At 39.3% G+C, this 22,983-nt stretch overlaps 2 protein-coding genes across 3 annotated transcripts; one reads left to right on the top strand and one right to left on the bottom strand.

Moving 5' to 3' along the window:
* Positions 1-155: 155 nt before the first annotated feature.
* LOC109637853 (uncharacterized) lies at positions 156-7,953 on the top strand. Of its 2 annotated transcripts, XM_020100485.2 has the most exons (5): positions 158-395; positions 2,227-3,227; positions 3,702-3,857; positions 4,299-4,397; positions 7,087-7,953. In XM_020100485.2, exons 1-5 carry the CDS (start codon positions 227-229, stop codon positions 7,384-7,386), a joined length of 1,725 nt encoding a protein of 574 aa, XP_019956044.2. In that variant the 5' UTR covers positions 158-226; the 3' UTR covers positions 7,387-7,953. The 2 variants fall into 2 exon arrangements, with proteins under 2 accessions (XP_069366993.1, XP_019956044.2); XM_069510892.1 differs by lacking the exon at positions 4,299-4,397 and having other exon boundaries at positions 156-395; positions 7,087-7,762.
* Positions 7,954-11,322: 3,369 nt separating this feature from the next.
* Positions 11,323-21,211, bottom strand: blvra (biliverdin reductase A). Its single transcript, XM_020100189.2, has 7 exons — positions 21,059-21,211; positions 18,074-18,197; positions 15,711-15,830; positions 14,681-14,778; positions 13,729-13,836; positions 13,321-13,489; positions 11,323-11,889 (listed from the first exon to the last, which is right to left on the bottom strand). Exons 2-7 carry the CDS (start codon positions 18,190-18,192, stop codon positions 11,634-11,636), a joined length of 870 nt encoding a protein of 289 aa, XP_019955748.2. The 5' UTR covers positions 18,193-18,197; positions 21,059-21,211; the 3' UTR covers positions 11,323-11,633.
* Between the last annotated feature and the right edge of the window lie 1,772 nt (positions 21,212-22,983).

The raw sequence follows: 22,983 nt of genomic DNA, 5'->3' as shown, positions 1-22,983 counted from the left end.
TGATAGGGACTTGTTCGCAGTCCATCAAAGGTAGGTGTGTGGTCTGGAGTGTGTGTCCACAGGCAGCCTGTGTATGATGCAGTGTGTCACTCAGTGGGGTTCACACTGTGGAGGTGGGTGGTTCACTGTTGCAATGACCCGGGCGTGGGGGGGCGGTCCGGTGACGTCACTGAGCGGGAGCCGGAAAGGGAAGGTTGTACAAACACGTTGGTGTCATGCTCCCAACATGTCCACGCTTCAAACGCTGAAGACGTTTATTAACCAGCGGCTCGCAGTGGCCGTAGACGACATATTTGGTCTGCTGGAAACAACCATATCCAACTATGAGGAAGAGATGGACCGACAGCGCAGACTGCGGGAGGACGAGAGGTCTGAGTTCCTGAATAACAGATCCGGTCAGTGTTCACACAGGGACTCACTGCTCACTGTCGACATCACTGTGTGTGTGTGTGTGTGTGTGTGTGTGTGTGTGTGTGTGTGTGTGTGTGTGTGTGTGTGTGTGTGTGTGTGTGTGTGTGTGTGTGTGGGGGGGGGGGGGGGGGGGGGGGGGGGGGGGTATCGTCAAAATGTTGCCCTTGTCTCATTTCATCATTTAGATCTATAATCCAGTGTGCAGCCTGTAGTAGTTTTTGCCTAACCAACCAAAATCTGTTTGCGTAGACTCACTGTAAGTTGGAGTCCTTCATGCTAATGACGGTCAATCTAAGTTGCAGTGGTGAATTTTCAAATCCATCAGTTATTCAATCTATGAAAACATTTTTCCTCTTTGCTCTCTCTTCCATCTCTTGCACAAGGTCCCTGACACATGCAACTCAGTGTGTAAATGTGCTGTCAGGCCTGAACAAAACTGCAAGAAAATGCAGCCAGCCGCTGCAGTAGACATCATCTTTGTCTGAATGACAAAACGCTGTCACTGGAACTGATAAATGCATGTGTCTCATGTCTGAAAGGGTTTTAGTCTCTGTTAAAAGCCACAGGATCTTTCATTTACCATAATCCAACCATCAGCATATCTATTTTTTGATCATGGTTAACAGTAGACTGCATATAAAGATGCACCTCTCAACTCTACATTTTCAAACTTTAAATTAATATTGTAATTGAACATGCACCAATGTGATGAGGATTACCAAACCCTTCATTTACTTTGACTTTTTACTTTGGTCCATGCCCCTTCTGCTTACATGGAGGGGGCAGGGGTTTTGGCCCATACTGTAGCCAGCAACCAAGGGACGAGCTCGATCTTTTGGCTTCACTTTTGGTAGCTGTCATGTCATCCATCTTTATTTACAGTCATTGATACTTACCCAGAAAATGCTAAGTCACTTTAAACTATAACCAAATAATTTGTGATTCATGTTTTATATTTTAAATTTCTGCATGTAAATGGTAAATGGTTGTATTTATATAGCGCTTTTCTAGTCTTGATGACCACTCAAAGCACTTTACACTACAGTTTTCCATTCACCCATTCATACACACATTCATACATACAGTGCTTCTATTGGTAGCACTTTTTGTTGTTCTATTCTATATTTTCAAGCTCAAATAGCCCAGATGACATCAATGTGACTTAATCAAGGTTATTATTTGGCATAGCCAAAGACATTTTACAAGAGTTACAACTGTCAGGCACATTAACTCTACATATGACCTCTAAACTAACCTTTGCATTATGATGATCCTGCTTTTTTTCTTTTCTTTTAAAGGAAATAGTAGGTCTGTATGCGGTGTTGTAATTCTCCAGTTTGAAGCTGAAACTGGCAGATTACCATGCATTCTGGTCTAAATAGGACAAAAAGTGGTCTTATTTTAAAGTGAAAATGAATCCTGGATTAAAGTCAGGAGACATCAATGTACTTACAGTTCAAAAAGTAAAACTACAGAAATTAATCTTCACAACACCCTCACAGACTGTCTGGATGTATCCTAGACACAGATAGTAGACTAAAGATCAGAAGCCAGAGAGTTTAGCTTGTTTTTCACCTCAATTTTTAAATTGTATTTGTATTATTTCACTAAAACTATTGTTGCAAATAATCTAATGGGTTTTTAGCAATAATATAAAAGGTCCCTTTTTGCCTTTGTTTGATGAATTATCCAGAATTGTTTTTTAAAAATCTCAAATCCAACATAAATGTTAATACTTTTAAAATATTAAAAATAGTTATAATTTTAGAATAGAAAAACTATCAGGGTATAAAAGCTCTTTTTTTTTCTTCACAGATATGCAACAAGCCATGAGGTTTCGGGTTATCATCGATCATGATATCAAGAAGATAACTTTTGAAAATGGCCTCCCCTCATCTGTGGAGGACATGATCAAAGTCTTCAAACATGCATTTTCCATTACCTCAGAAATAGGCCTTCAGTACAAAGATGCAGACTTTGACGACTTCTTCACACTAACGTCTACAAGTGACCTTAAAGATAAAGACACTCTCAAAGTCGTGCATGTGCCTCCAGACATAATAATTACCACAGTCCCTCTGGAGTCCCACCCCGACACCACTGACGCATCTTCAGTGGACGATCTGCTCTTTACTGATTCACAGGACAATCTGATTCCAAGGCCCCCTGCTACTGAGAGGCACAACCTGTGGCCTGCTGTCTTTCCCATTCCCACCTTCTCCTACAACACGGAAATGGCTCTGAGGCAAGGTAATGAGAGGTTTCTAAAAGATGGAACCCCACTGACAACACCAAGTGTCAAATCAGACATTCTGGAGCGACTGGCTGAGGCCATGTTCTCCTACACAGCTTATCCCAATGATCCACAGAGGGCTGCAGTTGCACAGGCCCTAATAGAGAAGCACCCCTGCCTTAGGGAGCCCGGCTCTTTCAATGGATTTTATGGGTGGCAGCAAAGCCTCAAGTACAAATGTGGAAACTACAGGAGCAAACTTAAAGCTCATGGAAACCCTGAACTAATGATAAATACACTGAAACACAAGCAGGATTGTGACAAAAAACCTGCCAAAAATATCAAAAAACCAAGGAAATCTGAGGTTAACTACCTCCCCCCGTATCCAGTCGGTGAAACAGATGACAGCCTGGAGAATGTGAGAACTGAGCTAATTGCAGCCAGAAAGACAGAAGACAATAGACTGAAGATCAATGATATGATGTCCAGAACATACAGCTGCAGAAGAAGGGAAGTGGTTGGCCAGTCCACGCATGTGGTAGAATTGAAAGAGAGATGGCCTGCTCTCTTTGATCCATTTCAGGTAAATAAACTGATTATCACTGATTCACTAATTATCCTTTTGTCATGCATTTTGGTGCATCTCCACATGTGTCTCCAGTGATCAGATCTCACTGAAATGCAGATAAACAGGTACAACCTTTTAGTTCACAAAGACCAACATTTAGTCTTTAGCTAGTCTGAGTATACATACAAGTTAATTTTTTTTAGCATTAATTAATTAATTTATTTGTGTTTCTTGTTTCTATTTGTATTAATTTATTTGTGTCAGTCCATTTGACACTGCCAGAGGGGTGCAGCCTGCCATAATTTCAGTGTCTACAATAATGTAGAAAAACATTTATTACTCATTTGTGGGGATTTCCCCAAAAGAGAACTGTAGGTTGTGGCCAGGGAAGCAGGTGTGTCTTCAAGAAATATCCCTGGACATATTACATGATGACTTTTACATATTGTCTTCAGCATTGGTAATCAAAAGCAAAATCTTGTCACACAGATAAATGAAGAGTTTCGAAGGTGCAACACCATTCCCCTGGAGTCGACGTTTCTGTCCCAGCTGGACAAGTACACCCCAAAGTTCCTGGAACTATTCAGCACAAAGGGAGGAGTTGTTGGGCAGCGCCTGAAGAGTGTGTTGATGGAACTGGAAAAGGTGAGTTGAGGTGGTTAAGAAGTAACAAAGTCAAGTAATACATTCATCTGGAGCAACACAGTGGATCTGGATTTGTATTTTGTTTGCAACATGGTTTGATAAACAAAATTGATCAAGACCTGCTGTTGGTACTGTCATTCTTGGCTCAAAGCTGTCTGTGACGTGAGAGCTTGTACTCATGATCAAATGATCCACTGTAGCGGAGCGGTCGTCCTCCAATCAGAAGGTCGGATGTTCGATTCCCAGTCCTCCCATCTGCATGCCAAAGTGTCCTTGGGCAAGATGCTGAACCCCAAATTGCCCCATAGAACAACAATAAAAGTGCTACTCTAGATGCACTGTATGTATGAATGTGGGTGAATGGCAGACTGTAGTGTAAAGCTAAAGTCTTCAAGACTAGAAAAGCGCTATATAAATAAAACCATTTACCATTTACTGTAGGACCCACATGCCTCAGTGGTGAAGAAAAGGGACATGACTCTGAGATGCCTCGTCAAATACATGGGGGAGAGTGTGCAGGAGCTCATCTCTGACTACTATGTAAGTATGGTTCTTTGTGGAAGCTCATGTTCAATTGTTTTCCTATCATACAGCATATGTTTTATTTCAGTGTGCTCCTCTGGTACTGACCTTTTCACATAGAGGAAGAAGAAATCACTTTTAGTGCATAGCAGTTGATTGGGCGTTATTATTAGCACTAGACTTGGATAATATCACACTGAAATCCATTTAGAACCCCCAACACTTACACAAACATGTTAGTAAGAGTTTGCAGCAGCAGCCTGAGGCTATTCATAATAGCTGAAACACATTAGAGAACATGGGATTTTTAGAAGATACAAAGGTAAAAATGGAGAACATACATAAAACCAAGAACAGTCAGTGCCTACGCACTGACTGATTAAACAGGCAATGTGCTCTCTTAATAACATCAAATATTAAAATGAATAGAAAAATGCTTTGGAGGATTCTTTCTGTCTCCTGTCTAAATGAGAAGCATTAATATGACATCTATAGTGTTTCAAATGATTCGTCCTATTTTATTAAGGTCTTTGTTAGACATTTGCAAACATTTATTATTTTAATTAGCGTTATGATATTCTAATATCATTTATTGTGATTCAGTGTTGAACATTTTTATTAAATTAAAATAAATGATAATGTGTGAGGAAATGGACAATATTTTCTTAACTTAATTAGTATGGCTTTTTAAAAAGGACAAAAAAATACAACTGAACAGATGTGAATGAAGGGTGTCTTCTCTATTTTTCACAGAATAAATGTTCATAAAGGAAAATATTGAGGCCTCTGGCTCCCCATTCAAACACAATTCAATTCAATTTTATTTATATAGCGCCAAATCATAATAGACATTATCTCAAGGCACTTAACATAGAAGGTCAGGACCTTAAAATCAAAATATAAAGAAACCCAACAGTTCCCACAATGAGCAGCACTTTAGCGACTGTGGAGAGGAAAAACTCCCTCATTAACAGGGAGAAACCTCCAGCAGAACCAGGCTCAATGTGGGCGGTCATCTGCCTCGACCGGTTGGGATGAGCAAAGAAAACGGGGGAAGGAGATGAGAGATGGGTGGAAAAGAGGGGAGAGAAGAGAGGGATAGTGGAGAGGGGGAAGTAGGTGAGAGAAAGACCGGGGACACTTGAGCACCATCAGGTATCAGATCTGACTAGTTAAAAATGGAACAACAGTGTAAAGACTATTAATTACTGTGGATAACAGACACATTTGATAGCATAATGAATTACTGCGATATTGTAATTAGTAAAAGGAGAAGTTGTTGTCCTGAGGTTCCGGGGTCAGAGATATCTGAAATGAGAGAGAAAAAAGAGAGAGAGAGACTATGGGAGTACAAAGTGAAATAGTCATTGACATGTATTAAAATAAATAAATGAGTGAATGTGGGGGGGATAGAGAGACAGAGAGAAATGGAGAGGTGCTCAGTGCATGATGGGAGTTCCCCCAGCAGTCTAGACCTTTAGCAGCATAACTAAGTGATGGTTCAGGACTCACCTGATCCAGAACTAACTATAGGCTTTATCAAAAAGGAACATTTTAAGTTTAACTTTAAATGCAGAGATGGTGTCTGCCTCCTGAACCCAGAGTGGGAGCTGGTTCCACAGGAGAGGAGCCTGGTAGCTGAATGCTCTACCTCCTGTTCTACTCTTACAGACTCTTGGAACCACAAGAGAGCCTGTGTTTTATGAATGAAGTGATCTATTTGGATAATACGGTGTTATCAGGTCTTTGATATATGAAGGGGCTTGATTGTTAAGGGCTTTAAATGTGAGGAGCAGGATTTTTAAATCTATTCTGAATTTTACAGGGAGTCAGAAGCTAAAACAGGAGTAATATGATCTCTCCTTCTAGTTCCTGTCAGCACTCATGCTGCAGCATCTTGGACCAACTGGAGACTTTTTACAGATTTCCTGGGACATCCTGATAATAAGGAATTACAGTAATCTAATCTAGAGGTAACAAATGTGTGGACTAGTTTGTCAGCATCCTTCTGAGACAGGATGTTTCTAATTTTGTTAATATTGGGCAGGTGGAAGAAAGCTGTCCTAGAGACTTGTTTTATGTGTTTGTCAAATGACATGTCCTGGTCAAACATAACTCCAAGGTTCCTCACAGTTGAGCTGGGGGCCAAGCTGACACCATCCAATGTAACTATCTGTTCAGACAGTGATTCTCTAAGACGTTTAGGGCCAATTACAACGACCTCAGTTTTGTCTGAATTCAGAACACAGATACCTCAGATATGCAAGGTAATGCAGCTGTTGGGGTGGGGTTTGATACTCATATCTCTGTATAGAGAGGAATGTGTTGCTCTCATTGGTTGATAACATTGTAAACTGAATATTTTGAGCTTTGGACTTGAAGTTGAACAACATTTTAAATTGATAATGGAATGATTGTTAATTGTACCCCTTCAGCACTAGGCATATGTCCATGTAAGATCAAAACAATTTAATAGGCCCGACACATCTATTGTATTGATGAATAATGCAGTTCAGTCTAAAGTGTAATGCACATAGAGCAGGACATCTGAAAAGCGTCGGCTCTTTAGTCTGAACATGTTGAATTTGAGAAAAGTGGGACAATGCTTTTAAATGAAGCATCACACGAACTTGTTTATATTGATTATTTTAAATGTTCTTCCTGTAATCAACACATTAATAACTGTTTTGCATGTGTTGTGTTGTAGAGAACAGCAGAAGAGAAAGTGCATGAGGACCTTAAAACACAGGAAATGAGGATCTACGCTTGTCATCAGCCGGATGCAGTGGGCATCATCATTGATGGAACTCCAGTGCTGACAGGACTGGATAACGTGTCCAGAGCCTGCTGCCTGCTCCTTGGCCTCATCTATGCACTAAATCTGGATTATCCTCCAAAACTTGCCAAAACATTTGAAGTCTTTCAAAGACTATTTGTAGGACTTGATACGCTACAGTCAAAACCATCCTCCAAGTTCATCAGCCTGAAAAACAAACTCCTCACTTAAGCAATCGCTCTAAACCACTGGTGTGGTCAGTGTGTTATAATTTGGAGCTGGAGAGGTTTCTGGTTATTTGATGCCTTTACTGAATGTTCTTAACTGGCAGAAGAGTTTTGATGAATACAGGTTAAAAACACTGTAGTTCACTTTGCTCTAGTTGTGACTGTTTCTGTGGTCAGTTAATGTGGGTTTTATATGTCCAAGAGATTTCTGCTTCTGCCCCAGTCCAATGGAGGCGCTGTTTAATTTCAGGCTATTGATTCTGAAGAGAGATATTTGTTTGAGATTGTTTTAAATTTCACTAACTAAAGTTCCATTAGTCTGAAATGTTACTTTCATGTCACATTCATGTGAGATGGTTCCAATTAAATATTGGTTTCAATATATATCACATTGTTGATTATGTGGTTTATCCTAAACCTGCAATGGAAGTAAAACTTTTGTGAAAAATAATGTTGATAAAGTTTTAGAGTGACCGCTTTTATACATTTTGTAAACATTTCATTTAGTAAGATTTTCCACTGTTCTGCAGGAAATTATAATTGAAAAAAATAAAAAAATGTTTTGAAAAAACGCATTATCCACAATATTTTCCAGGGGATCATAGTGTATCACTGAACTCAAGAAAAGTATTGGGTAGATCATCGTGAACCCTTCACGCGAATATTGGCTACATCTTACATGGCAAACTGGCCTTGAAGAGAGACTACTGTTGGGATTAATAAATAGTGGGTCAAAAAACTTTTCTCTACTTAAAGAGAATGGAGAGGGAACAGGTGAGAGGGAGAGAAGAGAGAGAGACAGTTGTGTAACCATCATATTTAAGCTCTCAGACTGGTTCTAACGAATATAATAAGTGATATTTAAAAAAAGTTATGATGTTATTAATAATAGCAGCACCAGTTAATAATAACAATTGTCGCATAGTGTCAAATCTCTGCAGCTCTGGACTCAGAAATCCCTGCAGAATGAGAGGGAGATGGAGCACAAACTATGGGAGAAAAGCTATTGACATGTAGTAAAGTAGGCCTATAGCAGCATAGCTAAGGGATGGTTCAGGCCACACCCAAGCTGGCCATCTCTAAAATGTAGAGATGGTGTCTGCCTCCAGAGCTGAGAGTCAAAACTTGGAGCTGGTTCCACAGGAGAGCAGACATTGGAATCTAGATGTTGGCTCTGTAACAGAATCTCGTGATTTATGGTGTCAAATAAAAAAAAGAGCCAGGACATGTATTGAGATGAGCCCATTGTCTGAGGCCATGAAAGGTTTATTGGTAACTTTTAACAGTGTTGTTTCTGTGCGGTGATGGATTCTAAGGCCTTATTGAAAGTCTTCAAACAAACCCTTCCTGTGCAAATAATCACACAACTGGTCAGCAACAGCTTTTTCAAGGATTTTAGAAATGAACAGAAGCTTTGTTGTATGTCTTAATTTAGCCAAAACATGAGAAGGCTTTTTGATCAGATGTTTAATTACTGCTAACATAAAAGCTTACGGTAGGAAGCCTTTTGACAGAGATATATTCATCTGATTCAATAAAGAACTGTTAATTCAAACTGCCTTAGTTGGGATAAATTCTAATAGACAAGTTGAAGGAAGTTAAATGAAGAGTCAGCTCAGAAAGCTCTATAGACCTAAAGTGGTCTAAATTTGAAATCTGGTGCTACATTTGGTTTTAAGGCTACTGTATTAGACAGCATCTCTGTGCTATTTGGGAAATCATTGATGGTGATGTGATGACCCTGTTTGCGTTGGGTTGCTGTATGTGTGTGTCCTATCTTGTGTTGCAGGTTCCTGGTTTGGGTGGAGCTGGAGGCTATCAGATCTCTCAGATAGAATATAAAAGACCTGCTCATCCTGGTAATCATATGATCTGATCATGCAGACCAATTACCATATCGCTTAACTCGCTTAGGGGTATAGAGCAGGTCATCCTGTAAACAGAATGTTGGTTGGGCAAGATACTGAACTGCATGTGCTGCCCATAGATGCACTGTATTAATGTGTGTTTGAATGGCAAAAAAAAAAACTACTGTAAAGCGCTTTGAGTGGTCATCAAGACTAGAAAAGCACTTTATAAATACACAAGACCATTCACCACAGTCTGAGGTTTAGCAGATGATGAATGAAAGGGTGTTTGGCACAGCGCAGATCAAGCTTGATCCACAGCGGAGGTCTTGTAGAGTTTGTGAGTCAGTCCAGTGTGCTGCAACATTTTCTCCTTTGTCAAAAAGGAAAGTCAGCAGAAATGTGCTAAAGGCTTGATTATGTTTTTTGTGAAGTACCTGAATCTGAATCCTCGGAACATTGAAGTTGTTAAAAGGGAACTTCTCCAACTTTCAACCTGCTTTGTTACAATATCGATAGAATATTAAAGTGAACAATATCATGCATGTTGCCTAGACCATGATATCCCTGGCTGTGTGCAAAACTACCACAGCCACAGGGGAATCTACTAGACAATAGTTGTAGACTATTGGTTTAGGTGATCTGTAGCTTGGTTGGGTTCTTTCTTACAGAAGATGCAGGTTGGGCTGCTACCCCTTCCTGCCCCGGTTGCTGTCTCTCCGTGCAATCTGTTAATGGTTGTCACTAGGGTTGCAAAGGAGCGGTAAATTTCCAGTAAATTTCCAGAAACTTTCCACGGGAAGTTAAGGTGGGGAATTTTGGAAATATTCCAAATTGGAAACTTTCCATGAGAATTATGGGAATTATTGGGAATTTATGGGAATTAACTGTAAATTGGGGGTAATTTAAACAAACTGGATCATATCCAAATATAAATATAATATTTTTGTTTTGTCATAAGTAGACATCCATGCAAAATAATACAATTAAAAAACATGACATTTCAACAGAAATATAGTTGGCTAAACAACTGGAATGGTCTTCAAAATATTTGACAATTGATGTATGAATTCTTGTATGGTTACAGAAAACCATCTTGCAGGAGTCTGAAGGAACAGCATCACATTTGAGGTAGCTACCGCCACCATAATAAGCTAGCCTCTTAAATGGTCAATGAAATGAAAAATAGCTTACATTTAGCCCCTATTTTTATTTAATATTTCCAAGTTAAACAATACTATTATAGATCAAATATATTTACCCCATAATATTATCAAAATTTACTTGACTTCAGATAGTCCTCGGGCTCAAATGTGTGGCTTCAATAGTCTTGAAATCAGATGTGCATGTGATGGAGGAATGCACAGTGCATGTAGGGGGTGTGGCCACAAAAGCCCTGCAGTAAGCAGTGTGCTGTGTGCATGTGATTGAAGAGTGTAGGTGAAGTAAATCTGGTTGTTTTGGCTAAGATTATGCTACAATATATTTTCCCCAACTATATTTAAGTTCCCTGTTGAGGGCCCACCTCCAATTTTGTAAATTTCAGATTTATTCCCGTTAATTCCCATATATTCCGATTAATTCTGAATTTTGCAACACTAGTTGTCACTGACAAAGCCAGTTTGAAAGGTGTATAGATACATCTGTAGATGCACTGGGACACATCTTCATTGATGTTTAGAAAGATATTCAATAACTAGGAAACAAAATGTACTTAAAACACAAGCGTAGGCTCCTTCCATTTATAGTGATGTACACAACTAGCAGTTTTATTTTCATCAAAATGAGAAGAAATCCGATTGGGGGAAAACCACCAGTAAAATAATTTTACTGGTGGTTTTCACTAGGGTAAAGTAATTTGAAGGCATAGTCCATTGTGAGGTTCAACGCATACATCTTCATATGCCAATTAACTTGACATTGCCCAACCCTATACAGTACACTAAGTAATAGCTGTGATAGAGGGAGCGTGGGATTTGAGAGTTATTAAAAGGCTTAACTGTGATTTACTGGAGTCACAATGGATCTTCACCAACACAAACCTGTAATCTAGTTCAATGATTTCCCATTGTTCATTTCATTAAGTCTGATAGTGTTGTAGAGTTGTTTATTGTTTAGTTGTTAATGTATAGTGTACAAGCAATAGTTTATGAAAAGCACAGAAAAGCATGAAACATAAGGCAGTATTTCTGAGAGGTAATCAGTGGGGTTTAGATGCTACAGTGAGTAGATGAGGCTGAAGACCTGCTCTACAAGATACTGTGTTTCTAGCCCCAATATTCAGCAATCAGGCATCCATGTTTTTAAACTGTAATTATCTCATATGCGATGGTCTGGGGAAACTTAATATTCATTTCTTAAAAATATCAAGATTTATGATTATCATAAACTTGATAGTCATAATTTAACTTTGACAAAGTTGTTGAATCTTCTCTGCCAGCTCCAAGCAGTGTAGGATCCTCACTTTCTCTCTCTGGAGCTCCTCAGGACTCACTTGGCCCACCAGCTTGGCAGAGAAGTGGATCAGGTCCTGCATGAAGAGGCCCACAGCCCCTACGGGTGCAGGGGGGGTTTGAGTCAGAGTGCAGGAGTCAAACTGAAAGTTGATGTTCTTGGCCCTAGGAAGGCCTGGTCCCCGCTCCTCAATCCACGTCAGAGGTCTACAAAGACACAGATGAGATGAAAAGTGTCAGACAGCATCATACTGAGCACAAATTCTATATCTAGCCAAATAATGCAATGCTAACTTTTGACTTAAAGACATCATTTATACCATATTACGATGAATGATAGGTTAATCTAAATAGGCTGTAGATTGTGTGGTCTTAGTGGCTGCAAAACTTGCATTAAAAGCTCAACAACACTATTTGATGTTATTCTATTGATTTCATTGTAGTAATGACAACATTCCAATCGCATGATCATAAATGCTTTTCTGCTCTCTATTATTTATAGAATTATCCTGGACAATGTGTTTTTCAGATTATATATGTTGATGTTGATCAATCAGCTCCAAAAGTTTACTCACTGACTCACTCACTCGCTTGTACGTACATACACACACACGCTGGTTGAATGGGTTGAAGTGGGCAGTGGAACCCTAAATTGCCCCTAATGGCTTTTCTGTCAGTGAAATGATGTGTGATAGAGAAGTAAATCACTTTGAGTGGCCAATAAGACTAGTAGATCGTTGCATAAATGCAGTCCATATACCTTGTAATATACATGTAAACTTTGACTGTGATGACAGCCGTTAAGTAACCACTGCAGTGGTCTTTAATCACATTGCTAATCGACTGTAACTAGACTCTGAAGTCACAATGTTTATTTCAAATACTTTGTAAGACTCTTTATGCAGTTTTATACTGTAACATAACTAGTGCATTCAAGCTTTACACACTGGGGGCATTTTTCCATAATTATATTGTTTTGGAAATGCAGAAGTACTGAATAAATACTATGCAGTAAAAAAGGTTTGCAACTCTTATTTTGGACTAGGTTGATTTTTCTAAGCTTCTACACTTAATAAAGACATCAAATAATCCCTGTAGACTATAGTAGTTCAGACTACATAACAACTGAGCTCAGACAGAAGTCAGATGTTGCTCTGGTTCAGCAGTATCCTTGTATGATCTCTGCCTCTTCAGATGAGACTAACAGGAATTCAAACTGTTTTTTGCAGATACCAGTGCTTAATCAATACAGTTGTGATGCCTAAGCAGTGCCAGAACTGAGCACATAACAATCAACAATGAGAACAGCTCTTTTCTCCTGTTTGAATAATATTTGTCAAAATCTACAGTGACCACCTTTTTGGAGTTACAAAACCTTTTTAGAGAAACAATATACTGTATTTGTGACACATGATGATATCTCAAGTGTGCTTTGAAGGAATTTATTTGAAATGTTTACTAGTTACTGGATTCTAATATGAACTGATTAGATTTCAGAGGTTAAAAGTCACAGTGACCTCATATGGGCTTGGAAATGTATGTGGGTATGTAGACTGCAACTGCAATGATTAGCAGAGGCATATAAATACAGGGCGGTAATTCCCGTTATTCCATCTGATACTGCACACTGTCTCTCACCTGTTTGCACAAGTCAGCAACTTTGCAGTCATCTTGATGTATTTACCAGAGTCGTCTTCCTCCATGGTCGCTGCAGTCACCGACAGCTCACCAAACAGATCAACCAACCAGGTGAGGCGAGCAATGCCACTGAACGCAGGAAAACCAAAACCAGGCTTCAGAGGTCCGCCTTGAACAAATCAAAACACATACCCTTTATCATGACAAAGTGTGGTTCTTTCAGCAGGGCAGCTCTACAGATCAGACCAGTGTTAATGTGACACTAGCTTATACCACTGTATGACATGGCAGTTAATTAACTTGGAAATACTAAAACCTACATATTGTAAAACTGAAACCAAAAACATACTTTTTAGAAAATATTTGGCAACAATGTACAGTAGTATCAGGGTAAACACAGTCTCTTACCTGTAAAATGAAGAGTGCCCTCCTTCAGGACTTTCCCCTCTACTTCTCTCTTCAGTCCTTTGTACTCTTCTGTCAGTATCTCTATGTGCTCCTCGTGGAGAACCAATCCTGACACACACAGACCCAACACCACATTGTTTAACCTTTATCTTGTGGAAACGTACTCTGACCTCAACTATACTTACTCCTTGAAAACCCTAACTTTACTTTAACCTGTCTTATATGCTGGGTTTTTAAGTTATCAGAAAAACAAGCCAAACAAGTGTTAGCAGCAGCTCGGCTCACAGCCCCTCAGAAACATCCTTTGTAGTCCACACAGGGTCGGACCTCAAGACAGAGACATGATCAAAAACAATGTTGTAAAGGGAAAAGGGACTCTATTTATCTACATTTACCTAGTCAACCCATCACACTCAGATTTCTGTCTCTGATCCTTTGACCCAAACTTTCCCTTCCTTGCAGAGAGAGAAAAGAAGAAAAAGATCATCCCTTCTCACATCAATTCATCTTCCTCCTCTCATCCCTACCATGAACCCTTCATTCCTCATTTGTTCTCCTTTCCTCATCCCTTCATCCCTCATCCATACCCACATTCATTCAGGCTGCTTCCCTCATCCCCAAAATGAGTCTCCCTCTGTCATTGTGCATTCTCCCAGATTAGCCTATGAGACAAATCCTTACTTTAACCCCTTCACTCAAAATCCATTAATTTCTTCTTAACGTACAATATACCAATTTTGTTCAAACCTTTATATCACATATAGTTGAAGTGGGGTCCTTGCTAGTGAAAGGAGTACTAACCAGACAGCAATGACCACAGACCCTTGAAGTAGAAAATTACATATTGTCTGACTTTCACTGCACCTTACTGACAATTACTGCACTGGGCCCATCATCAGACAGTCTATATGAAACTGTCCCTCCTGATTTACACACGTGATTAATGTTTTACCTTTTTCCAGAGCCAAATCCCACAGCTCCACAGCAGCCTTGTAGTTTATGGTCATGGGATACTCAACACAGACATGTTTCCCTGCCTGCAGAAAGCGTCTGTAGAGAATGGAGGAGTTGTCCTAGTCAGCTTAACACAACAGGAATTCTGATGAGAAGCTGCAAGTTGTGCATTCAGACTCATGTCTGTTTCTTTGTGGGAGAAGTCTTCTGAAAATCACTTTACAGAAAATTAGCTGCACAGTTATACAGGGTCTGTAAGTCTCACTGGTCCTCATCGTAACATATACTTTACAAAGTGAGAGTAATCACTTGCCAATTAAAGTTACAGTGTGTAGAATTTTGTGATATCTAGTGTTGAAATTGCATTTTGCAGCTCGACACCCCTCACCTCACCCTCTCCTTCCAAACATGAAAAAGAAACTGTGGTAGCCTTTAATTGTCATAAAAACTCAAAGGTGTTTAGGTTGTCCAGTCTGGACTAATGTAAAAAACATGGCGGCCTCCGTAGAGAGGGTCCCCTCGATGTAAATATAAACTATTTAAATATAAAGGGTCTTTTCTGGGGTAAAGAAAACTACAATTCATACAATTTAGATGAAACGAACTAGTGAAAACATCATGAGGAGTATGCAGTATTAGTATTCATTTAGAGTAATTTCTCTGGTCACCTGCTGAAGCCAATCATTCTCCTTTTGGCTCTGTGTTTGGTCTCAACCAGCAGCTGGTCTTTGAATGTGTTAAGCTTTTTATATATGTCAAACAATCCAATCTACATAAGCAATCTTTGGTGTAATGCCAGAAACATTAGAGCAGTTATGTACTACAAATTTAAAATGTTTGGACTTAAATCCTTTGAGTGTATGTCTGGCAGAATGATGGTATTTAACTGCACGTGGTTATTGTATGGATTATCATCCCCAAACTGTCAGTGATGTCAGCAAGATGGGAACTGTCCTGTGTTTAAGAGGATGACAGTAACAACTTGTTGTACAGGCTTATTAAGTGTAATTGTCCATTACACACATTACCTGACATTGTCCTCATGAGCCACATTCTCAGTGCAGATGAACGCTGCATGAATGTCTTCTCTGCTCAGAGCCTCCTCCAATGAGATCTGACTCACTCCCTGCTGAGTGTCCAGACTTCTCCTGTCAACAAAAACATTGTGATGGTAACACAGTGCTGTTGGCTTCTGACACACAGAGGAAATCTGACAGTACTTTGACTCTGTGGGTGAGTGACTATACATTTTAAATGGCTGCTTCTCTTATTACATATTTTGCGGTGAATAACACCCGGAGGTGTGATGTTGCACTGAAGACAACACTCAAGCTAAAAAGCATAAATGAGTTTGTCCATTTCACCTATACTGTTCACAATGGCAAAATAACACATTAACAAGAATAATGTGTCCGGGATAGTGTGTTTAAGAATATATAGGACTGAAACTACTTTACTACCCTCAGTTAGATGTTAATTTTTTCTACTAGCTCTGAAAAAATGTTGTGATGATTATTGCTATGATAAAAAGGACCATCTAATTAGCTTTTTCTGCATGTGACACTGACAGTGTAATAAGACTAAGATACAGAGAACAGAAAAATTATAATAAAAGACTTAATTCACACTCCAATTGATCATAAACAAGAACATTTAAGATGACCCAACATTATAGTTGTACCTTGGCATATCCACATATAGAAAAACAGAGCAACATTTTGAATCCTGAATCTTGTTTTATTATCTGTCTGTCTGAACCCAAAACCCATAAATACAGATTTATCAATCTGTCCAGTGAGAAGTCATGAAAAACCAGTATATGGAACTAGTTCAAATAACATCATCAGAACTAAATACAAATAGAAGTGTAATTTCAATCTCCCAATTGATGAATGCACAAAAAAATATATTTACCATTTAAATAAATAAAAACCATATCAGAAAACTCTACTGCATCTGAATATCATTTACTCTGACCCCTTGATGTTTTTTCTTGTTTTTTTTAATTAATTTATTATTTTAATGGCTCAATCTTCTCCTCTTGAATATCTTTTGTGATATTATATAGTTTTAACATTTCAGTCCTGTTAGTTTTATTTTTATTTTCAGTAAAATCTTCTATGTTGTTTCTTCCTGTGAGTTGTTGACTGTGTTAAATGTTCCCTCTGTATAAACTGAAAACATCTTTTCTTAGGCGGTCTCAATCTGTTTTGTTCAGGAAAGCTTTCTTGAATTTTAGGCAGTTTGTCACTGTTTTGCTGTGCTTATCTTCTGTTACAAATAAAGTAATGTTTAAAAAACTATGAGTGAGCCCACTCAACTTATTAACACACATAGAAGAGGAAAACATGTGTTTTGTGACGCAAACATGGAAGAATACGAATTCAGGATGAAAAAGAAGTGTTAAACATAGACGATGCTGATGACGATGTCTACTTGGAAAGAGGATGAGATTCAAGAGCTTTAATCAATAAAGACTGGTGACATTGGACCTCCTGTTTATGGAGGGCAAACCAGACTTTATATAAAGATGGATGACTGGTTTCGACTTCCTCCCACTATCCAGAAATGAAGCAAATGAAAAGGAGCGCTGCCATCTTGCCCCGAAGATGTAATCTGAAGCCAGAGCCTGCACAGTATCAATCAGGGGGCGGGGCCATGGTTAAAGTCAAGGTCCTGCCAATACATGCGACCAATCAAGGGTCTCAGCTGTCAATCATGATGTTTCATGGCATCAAATGACAATTTAAAAACAGACATCTGTGTGATAGATGACAGAAACAATCTTTGAATAACATTCATTTAAAATATACTTTGATGATTTTGTTTGTTCCATTTCCCACCTACTAACATGAAATAGGTGGTGTTTTATGACCTATACAGCAGCCAGCCAACAGGGGGCGATCGGGCCACTTTGGTTTCACTTTTGTGGAGGTGTCATGTCGTCCATCTTTATCACAGTCTATGCTCCTAACAGGCCCTGGGCAGCAGTAGAGAGGTTCAGAACCACAGTTGAGAGCATCAGTAGAACAGCATGTCACACTGCCATTCACTACAATGGCATTTAGCCTTATAGTAAATCCTGCCTTTGTGAGTTAGTGGTCATTGTGCTGCTTTGAACTGTTTTAAGCTACACTCATGTTGAGGAGGGTCCTACTTTTCAAATCAAATATTCCTGTTTTAGAGTGAAAATCAGTTGTTTAAAAAGGGTTACTGAAAATCCCCTCGTCATCGGCGCTATTTGTGCAAACTATCAAGTCCAAAATAGGACAAACACGTGCAGACATTGTGCTGCCTTTCCTCACTTGATGATTCAGGTCATATCCTATCTTATCTGTGGCCAATATTGACTGTGTTTCTGTATGTATGTTGGACAGTATCTGTGAGTTACCTGGATATGAATCCTCTGACACTGAGCTGCTCTGCATGGCTGCCAGGCTGTGGAGCTAACATGTCTCTGATCCTCACCCAACCTGCTGTGCCGATTCCAACCACCACTGCTCCAAACATCCTGTCTGAGAAACAAAGAGGTTTCAGTGAGTGAAGTTGATTGAACAGGATGTGATGAATAGACATGTGAGCTCTTTTATAATTTTAACAAATACCATTGACAGATTATTCAACATTCTCCAGTCATACATCAAAGAAGTCATTAATCCCTAATTCAAGAGATACCTAAGAACGGACATGAATTATTTCTATAAATGTTTAGAAAATGTTTTGCAAACTTATTCAAACACTTGTTAATGATATTTTTAACTAGCTAGAAAACACTTGCATGTCACAGAAGTGACATGGTCTAAATGTTTCCCCCTCTTCCAGACATTACATTCTGTTGCATTCACTGTATGTTGTTTGTTATAAAGAAAACACTAAGTCATGAGTAAAGGTTCTCATGTCCACTTCATGTGTATAGGTCCAAACACAGCTGTAGAAATTCAATTGAAGTTTTGGAGCTTTGGCCTTTGACATATATACGTTGGTTTGCTCCAGCTTATACTTGCTCAGGGCTGTATGCAGGGGCGTAAATTTGGGTTTGGGGATAGGGATATACTCTAATAGGTCTAGTTAAATCAAGCTACAACAATACAAGTGTAGTGTGATAGAGGCAATGGGTGAGTGTTGGACACACTTGAAATTTCCACACTGTTGTGCCACTGCGCAGCTGAAAACACACGCACTCTTACAGGTGCTTGACTCAGGACACTGCAGGGTTTCCATCTTTCTTAAATTCACTGACATAACATTTTTAAAACGATGAACATACAGGCTGAAACAGAAGCACACTGTTTGAATAACACCCTTAGAGTAATGTGTGCTCTGTGCATGTGGCATCATTATAGTATGTCCCAAAATGGCAAGCAAGCACATTGCAATGTAATACCCTGCTGCATTTTACACTTCTCTGAGGGTTTGTTTTATGTTAATTCTGTTCAGTCAAAATGAGACATTTTCTTATATACACTTACATCTAGACTACCAAACTGCATGTCCACTACTCCACTACTAACATATGAAAGACCTCCTAACTTCCTATAATAAAAGTAAAATTGTAATCACCATAATCCCATATTACTTTTTAATACCATCAACAGACTTATAAACCCTGCTCCTTCTGCCCTTCTAGCCACTTCACATACTGACTGTAAAATGTTTGTATCTTTCTTTAAGCAAAGAATCCATGCACCACCCACCACCATCACCCAAAATATTGCAGGGTATCCTGCCCATCCTGATTTGGCTTTATTGAAAAAGCCAAATCTTGACGAATCACTGCCACAAAATTACAGACCCATTTCAAAGCCTCTCTTCATATCCAAAATCGTCAAAAAGCTGGTTCTGACCCAACTGCTAGATATGTGTGAGAATAATAACATTTTTGACCAATTCCAGTCAGGATTCTGCAAACACAGACTGGAAACGGCTCTCGTCAAAATTACTGTAGATTTATTAATGTCTGCCGATGCTGGTGAATACGGTGGTATTACTGCTCCTCGACCTCAGTGCCGCATTTGACACCACAACCACAACAGTGATAGACTAACGCAATACGTCGGCATATCTGGAACTGCCCTTAGTTGGTTCAAGTCATGTCATGTCATGTCATGTCTCATGTCATGTCTCAGATAGACAAATCTCCGTTTCCATAGGAAATAACATCTCATCCCTGGCTCTACTGATGTGCGGAGTGCCACAAGGTTCAATTCTTGGTGACATCCTATTTTCGCTGTACATGCTCCCATTAGTAAACGTCATCAGCCACTTTAATGGGATATCATATCATTCCTATGCTGATGACACCCAAATATACTTGTCCTTCAAGCCGGACAATGTCAGCTGCGTGAGTGTCCAAACAGAGCGCCTATCCGCAGACCCCTATCATTTATTGGTCCCCTGGCAGCCAATATTAAAACAACAGCTAAAAATGTAAACTTCAAAACACATGTTAATCAAATCATTAAATCTTGCTACTTCCATCTGCAAAACATATCTAAAATCAAATCGGTTCTATCTCTCTCTGACTTTGAAAAGCTGATTAATGCCTTTGTTTTCTCCCACCTGGATTATTGCAACGCCCTGTATACATGCCTCAGTTAAACCGTAGTAACTTGTTTGCAGCTTGTTCGGAACACTGCTGCTTTTATTTAAACAAAAACAAACCATAGGGCTCATATCACGCCAATTCTAGCATCCCTTCATTGGTTACTTTTAGGATTTGGCTCTTAAATTGGATTGAACACAATACCTTTTATCACAATCCATTCTTCATTATGCCATGGACTTTTGTGTGAAGCACTTTGTAACCTTGTTTAGATAAGTGCTATGCAAATTGAATATGATGTTGTGTTTACTGCATCAGTGCACATCATTTACAATTTATGCAAGCTATAGGCCTCTTAATCCAATGCTTACGATGAACAACACAGAGGTTGCACCTTTTGCAAATTGATAAAGACGGATTACTGTTTTTTAGAAATACTTATTACACATGTAATATCTACCAGCTGTCATCAGATGTTTTCCTTTTGTATAGTGCAGTCGATAAAAATAGAGTTCTGGGTCCTTGTATAAGACCTGTGTTGACGAAGAAAGGTTGTATAAATAATGTTAGACCCAATGAGGTCGGAAAGATCGATCCCCAGTCTTCCCCATCTGCATGCTGACAAGATGCTGAACCCGGAATTGCCCCTCATAGAAAGAAAGTGCTGCTAATAGATGCACTGTATGACTGTGTGTGTGAATGGGTGAAGGGTACTGTCACGCGCTTTGAGTGGTCACCAACACAATAATACAAACCATTTGCCTCTGCCGTGAGAGAGCGATGATGAAGATCAAGTGGATCCAGTTTCATTAAGCGTGACTTAGCTGCTCTTACCTGTTTACTGTCGCTCACCCGGAGGAATCAAGCGCCAAACACAGATCCACGGACATCGATTTCCTCAGGACGTTCAGGCGGCGTGGAGCTCTGTCACCGCCGGTCACAGCATGTGGAGCGGACTGGTCCACTGCCAGCAGACCAAAGTTACATAAGGTGCGCTTGTTTTACTGCACGGGTAGTACCGGCGGACTGGAGGCAGAGGGGAGGAGGTCCTTTGTTCGTATTTCACGTGATTTCTATCAACATGTTCCATTTATGAACTCAGCAATGAACAGGTCTCACCCACGATAGACACCCAGTAGCTCTGTTACTTAATTTCATTCAGGGTCTGATTGGTTTTATTTTGCAGGAAACAAGAGGAAAAATTGAATGTGTCAGAAACAAGGAGTGTTTCATACATTTACAATCTTTAGTTTTTGCAGTTTAGAAGAATTTATTGTTGACAAATGCTTCACGAAAGGGTATGTATCTACAATGACTGTGTGGATTCACGACTGCATTGGTCCTGTATAAACAAAACCTAATCCCCTAATCTGAACCTCCACCTGAATCTCCTGCTGGGTTTTTATTATAAAGCTGTTATGGGAGATTAAGGGGAAAACCTGTAGCACTGTCAAAATGATTAGGTCATAAATACAGATCAATATTAAAAACTGATACTGATTTGTTTGTATTTGTAGCAGTAAAACTGTTAAATCTTCACAATGGGATTTAAATGAAGAGAAAAAGATGATAACAGACACACATTTTACACATTTTCCAATAATAATAATGCTTCTAAAAGTAGGTGACATCATGACAGGGCGAACAGAGCTCCAGGATTTATGAATGAGTCCTTTAACGTTTTCCCAGGAGATAAACACATAGTGTCTCCAGTTCAGTGCTGCAGACACACCCACTGAATCCTCAGGGCTGTAATACACAGATAAGATGAAAAACTGCCCCTCCTGTTTTTCTCAACTGTTCTGTTGAACTCTTAAAAATAGGTGTTCAATTATGACACACTTGGTCTACAGACCTACAGAATCCAGCATAGCAGGGAGAAAGATTACAGCTACAATATAGTAATGTATAGATATAGTGTAATATATATATTAATGAGGTGACTTAACTCCTGATCGCCAATACCACCAATTCTATTAGGGGGGTGGGTGTGGGTCAGTAGGCAGAGAGGGTCTGTGGTTTGAACCCTGGCTTCTCCAGTCTGCGTTCTGAACTGTCAGTGAAGCAATGGTGTGTGAATGTGATGTGTACTGTAAAGAGCTTTTAGTTTTCACTTAAAGCTCTTTACGCACATTTAGTTGTGTCCTTCAGGCCTTTTGACAAAGAATGAATCAAAGAGACAATGTGACAAGAGCTGAATGAAACAATGATACATAAATAGATCGTGGTAGAATTTCCAATAGACTTGTCTTCAATTACTATCACAAGGGTCTTCAGTTTTGCACTCAGTCAGTCCGTCATTTTAAGTGAGTGCTCATTGTGCTGTATGGTATCATTGCATGAACAACCGACGCATCAACAAAAGAATATAATTGCTAAGAATGGTCACGATAAACACTCAGACACCGTAACCAAGCAGCGCAATGTTCTTGTGACCTCAGCAGCTAATATTATGAAGATGTTTAACATCCTCCCTGAGTCACGTAGAGCCCACATTTGAAAGAAAGGTCAGATTGCAGTTTGCTAGAATTGAAAATTATTATGACAATGTTCAGTGCCTTGAGATAATGCATGATGGGATCTGGCACCATACAGATACAATTTAATGCAACTCATTTGAACCAAATGTTGATCAAAATGGGATAAAGTTTCTGGAGCCTGGAACAGTTATAAGTGACCTTCACAAGGAATACCAGAAAGCTGCTTTTAAAAGTGGAGCACGTGTTGTGAGTGAGGCATATTCTCTGTGTTTGTTCCAA

Source organism: Paralichthys olivaceus, chromosome 16 (genome assembly GCF_024713975.1).
Source record: "Paralichthys olivaceus isolate ysfri-2021 chromosome 16, ASM2471397v2, whole genome shotgun sequence".
In the NCBI taxonomy this organism is placed as follows: domain Eukaryota; kingdom Metazoa; phylum Chordata; class Actinopteri; order Pleuronectiformes; family Paralichthyidae; genus Paralichthys; species Paralichthys olivaceus.
Note: the sequence above shows the minus strand (reverse complement) of the source record. Positions and strands in the feature narration are given on the sequence as shown.

Excerpts from the sequence above, each read along its gene's own strand:
- LOC109637853 (XM_020100485.2), top strand. The coding sequence starts at position 227 with ATGTCCACGCTTCAAACGCTGAAGACGTTTATTAACCAGCGGCTCGCA. Across the intron at positions 3,858-4,298 it reads TGTTGATGGAACTGGAAAAG|GACCCACATGCCTCAGTGGT; the intron begins GTGAGTTGAGGT and ends CATTTACTGTAG. Across the intron at positions 4,398-7,086 it reads AGCTCATCTCTGACTACTAT|AGAACAGCAGAAGAGAAAGT; the intron begins GTAAGTATGGTT and ends GTTGTGTTGTAG.
- blvra (XM_020100189.2), bottom strand. The coding sequence starts at position 18,192 with ATGTTTGGAGCAGTGGTGGTTGGAATCGGCACAGCAGGTTGGGTGAGG. Across the intron at positions 13,490-13,728 it reads GGGCACTCTTCATTTTACAG|GCGGACCTCTGAAGCCTGGT; the intron begins GTAAGAGACTGT and ends GATTTGTTCAAG. Across the intron at positions 11,890-13,320 it reads TTGCTGACTTGTGCAAACAG|ACCTCTGACGTGGATTGAGG; the intron begins GTGAGAGACAGT and ends GTGTCTTTGTAG.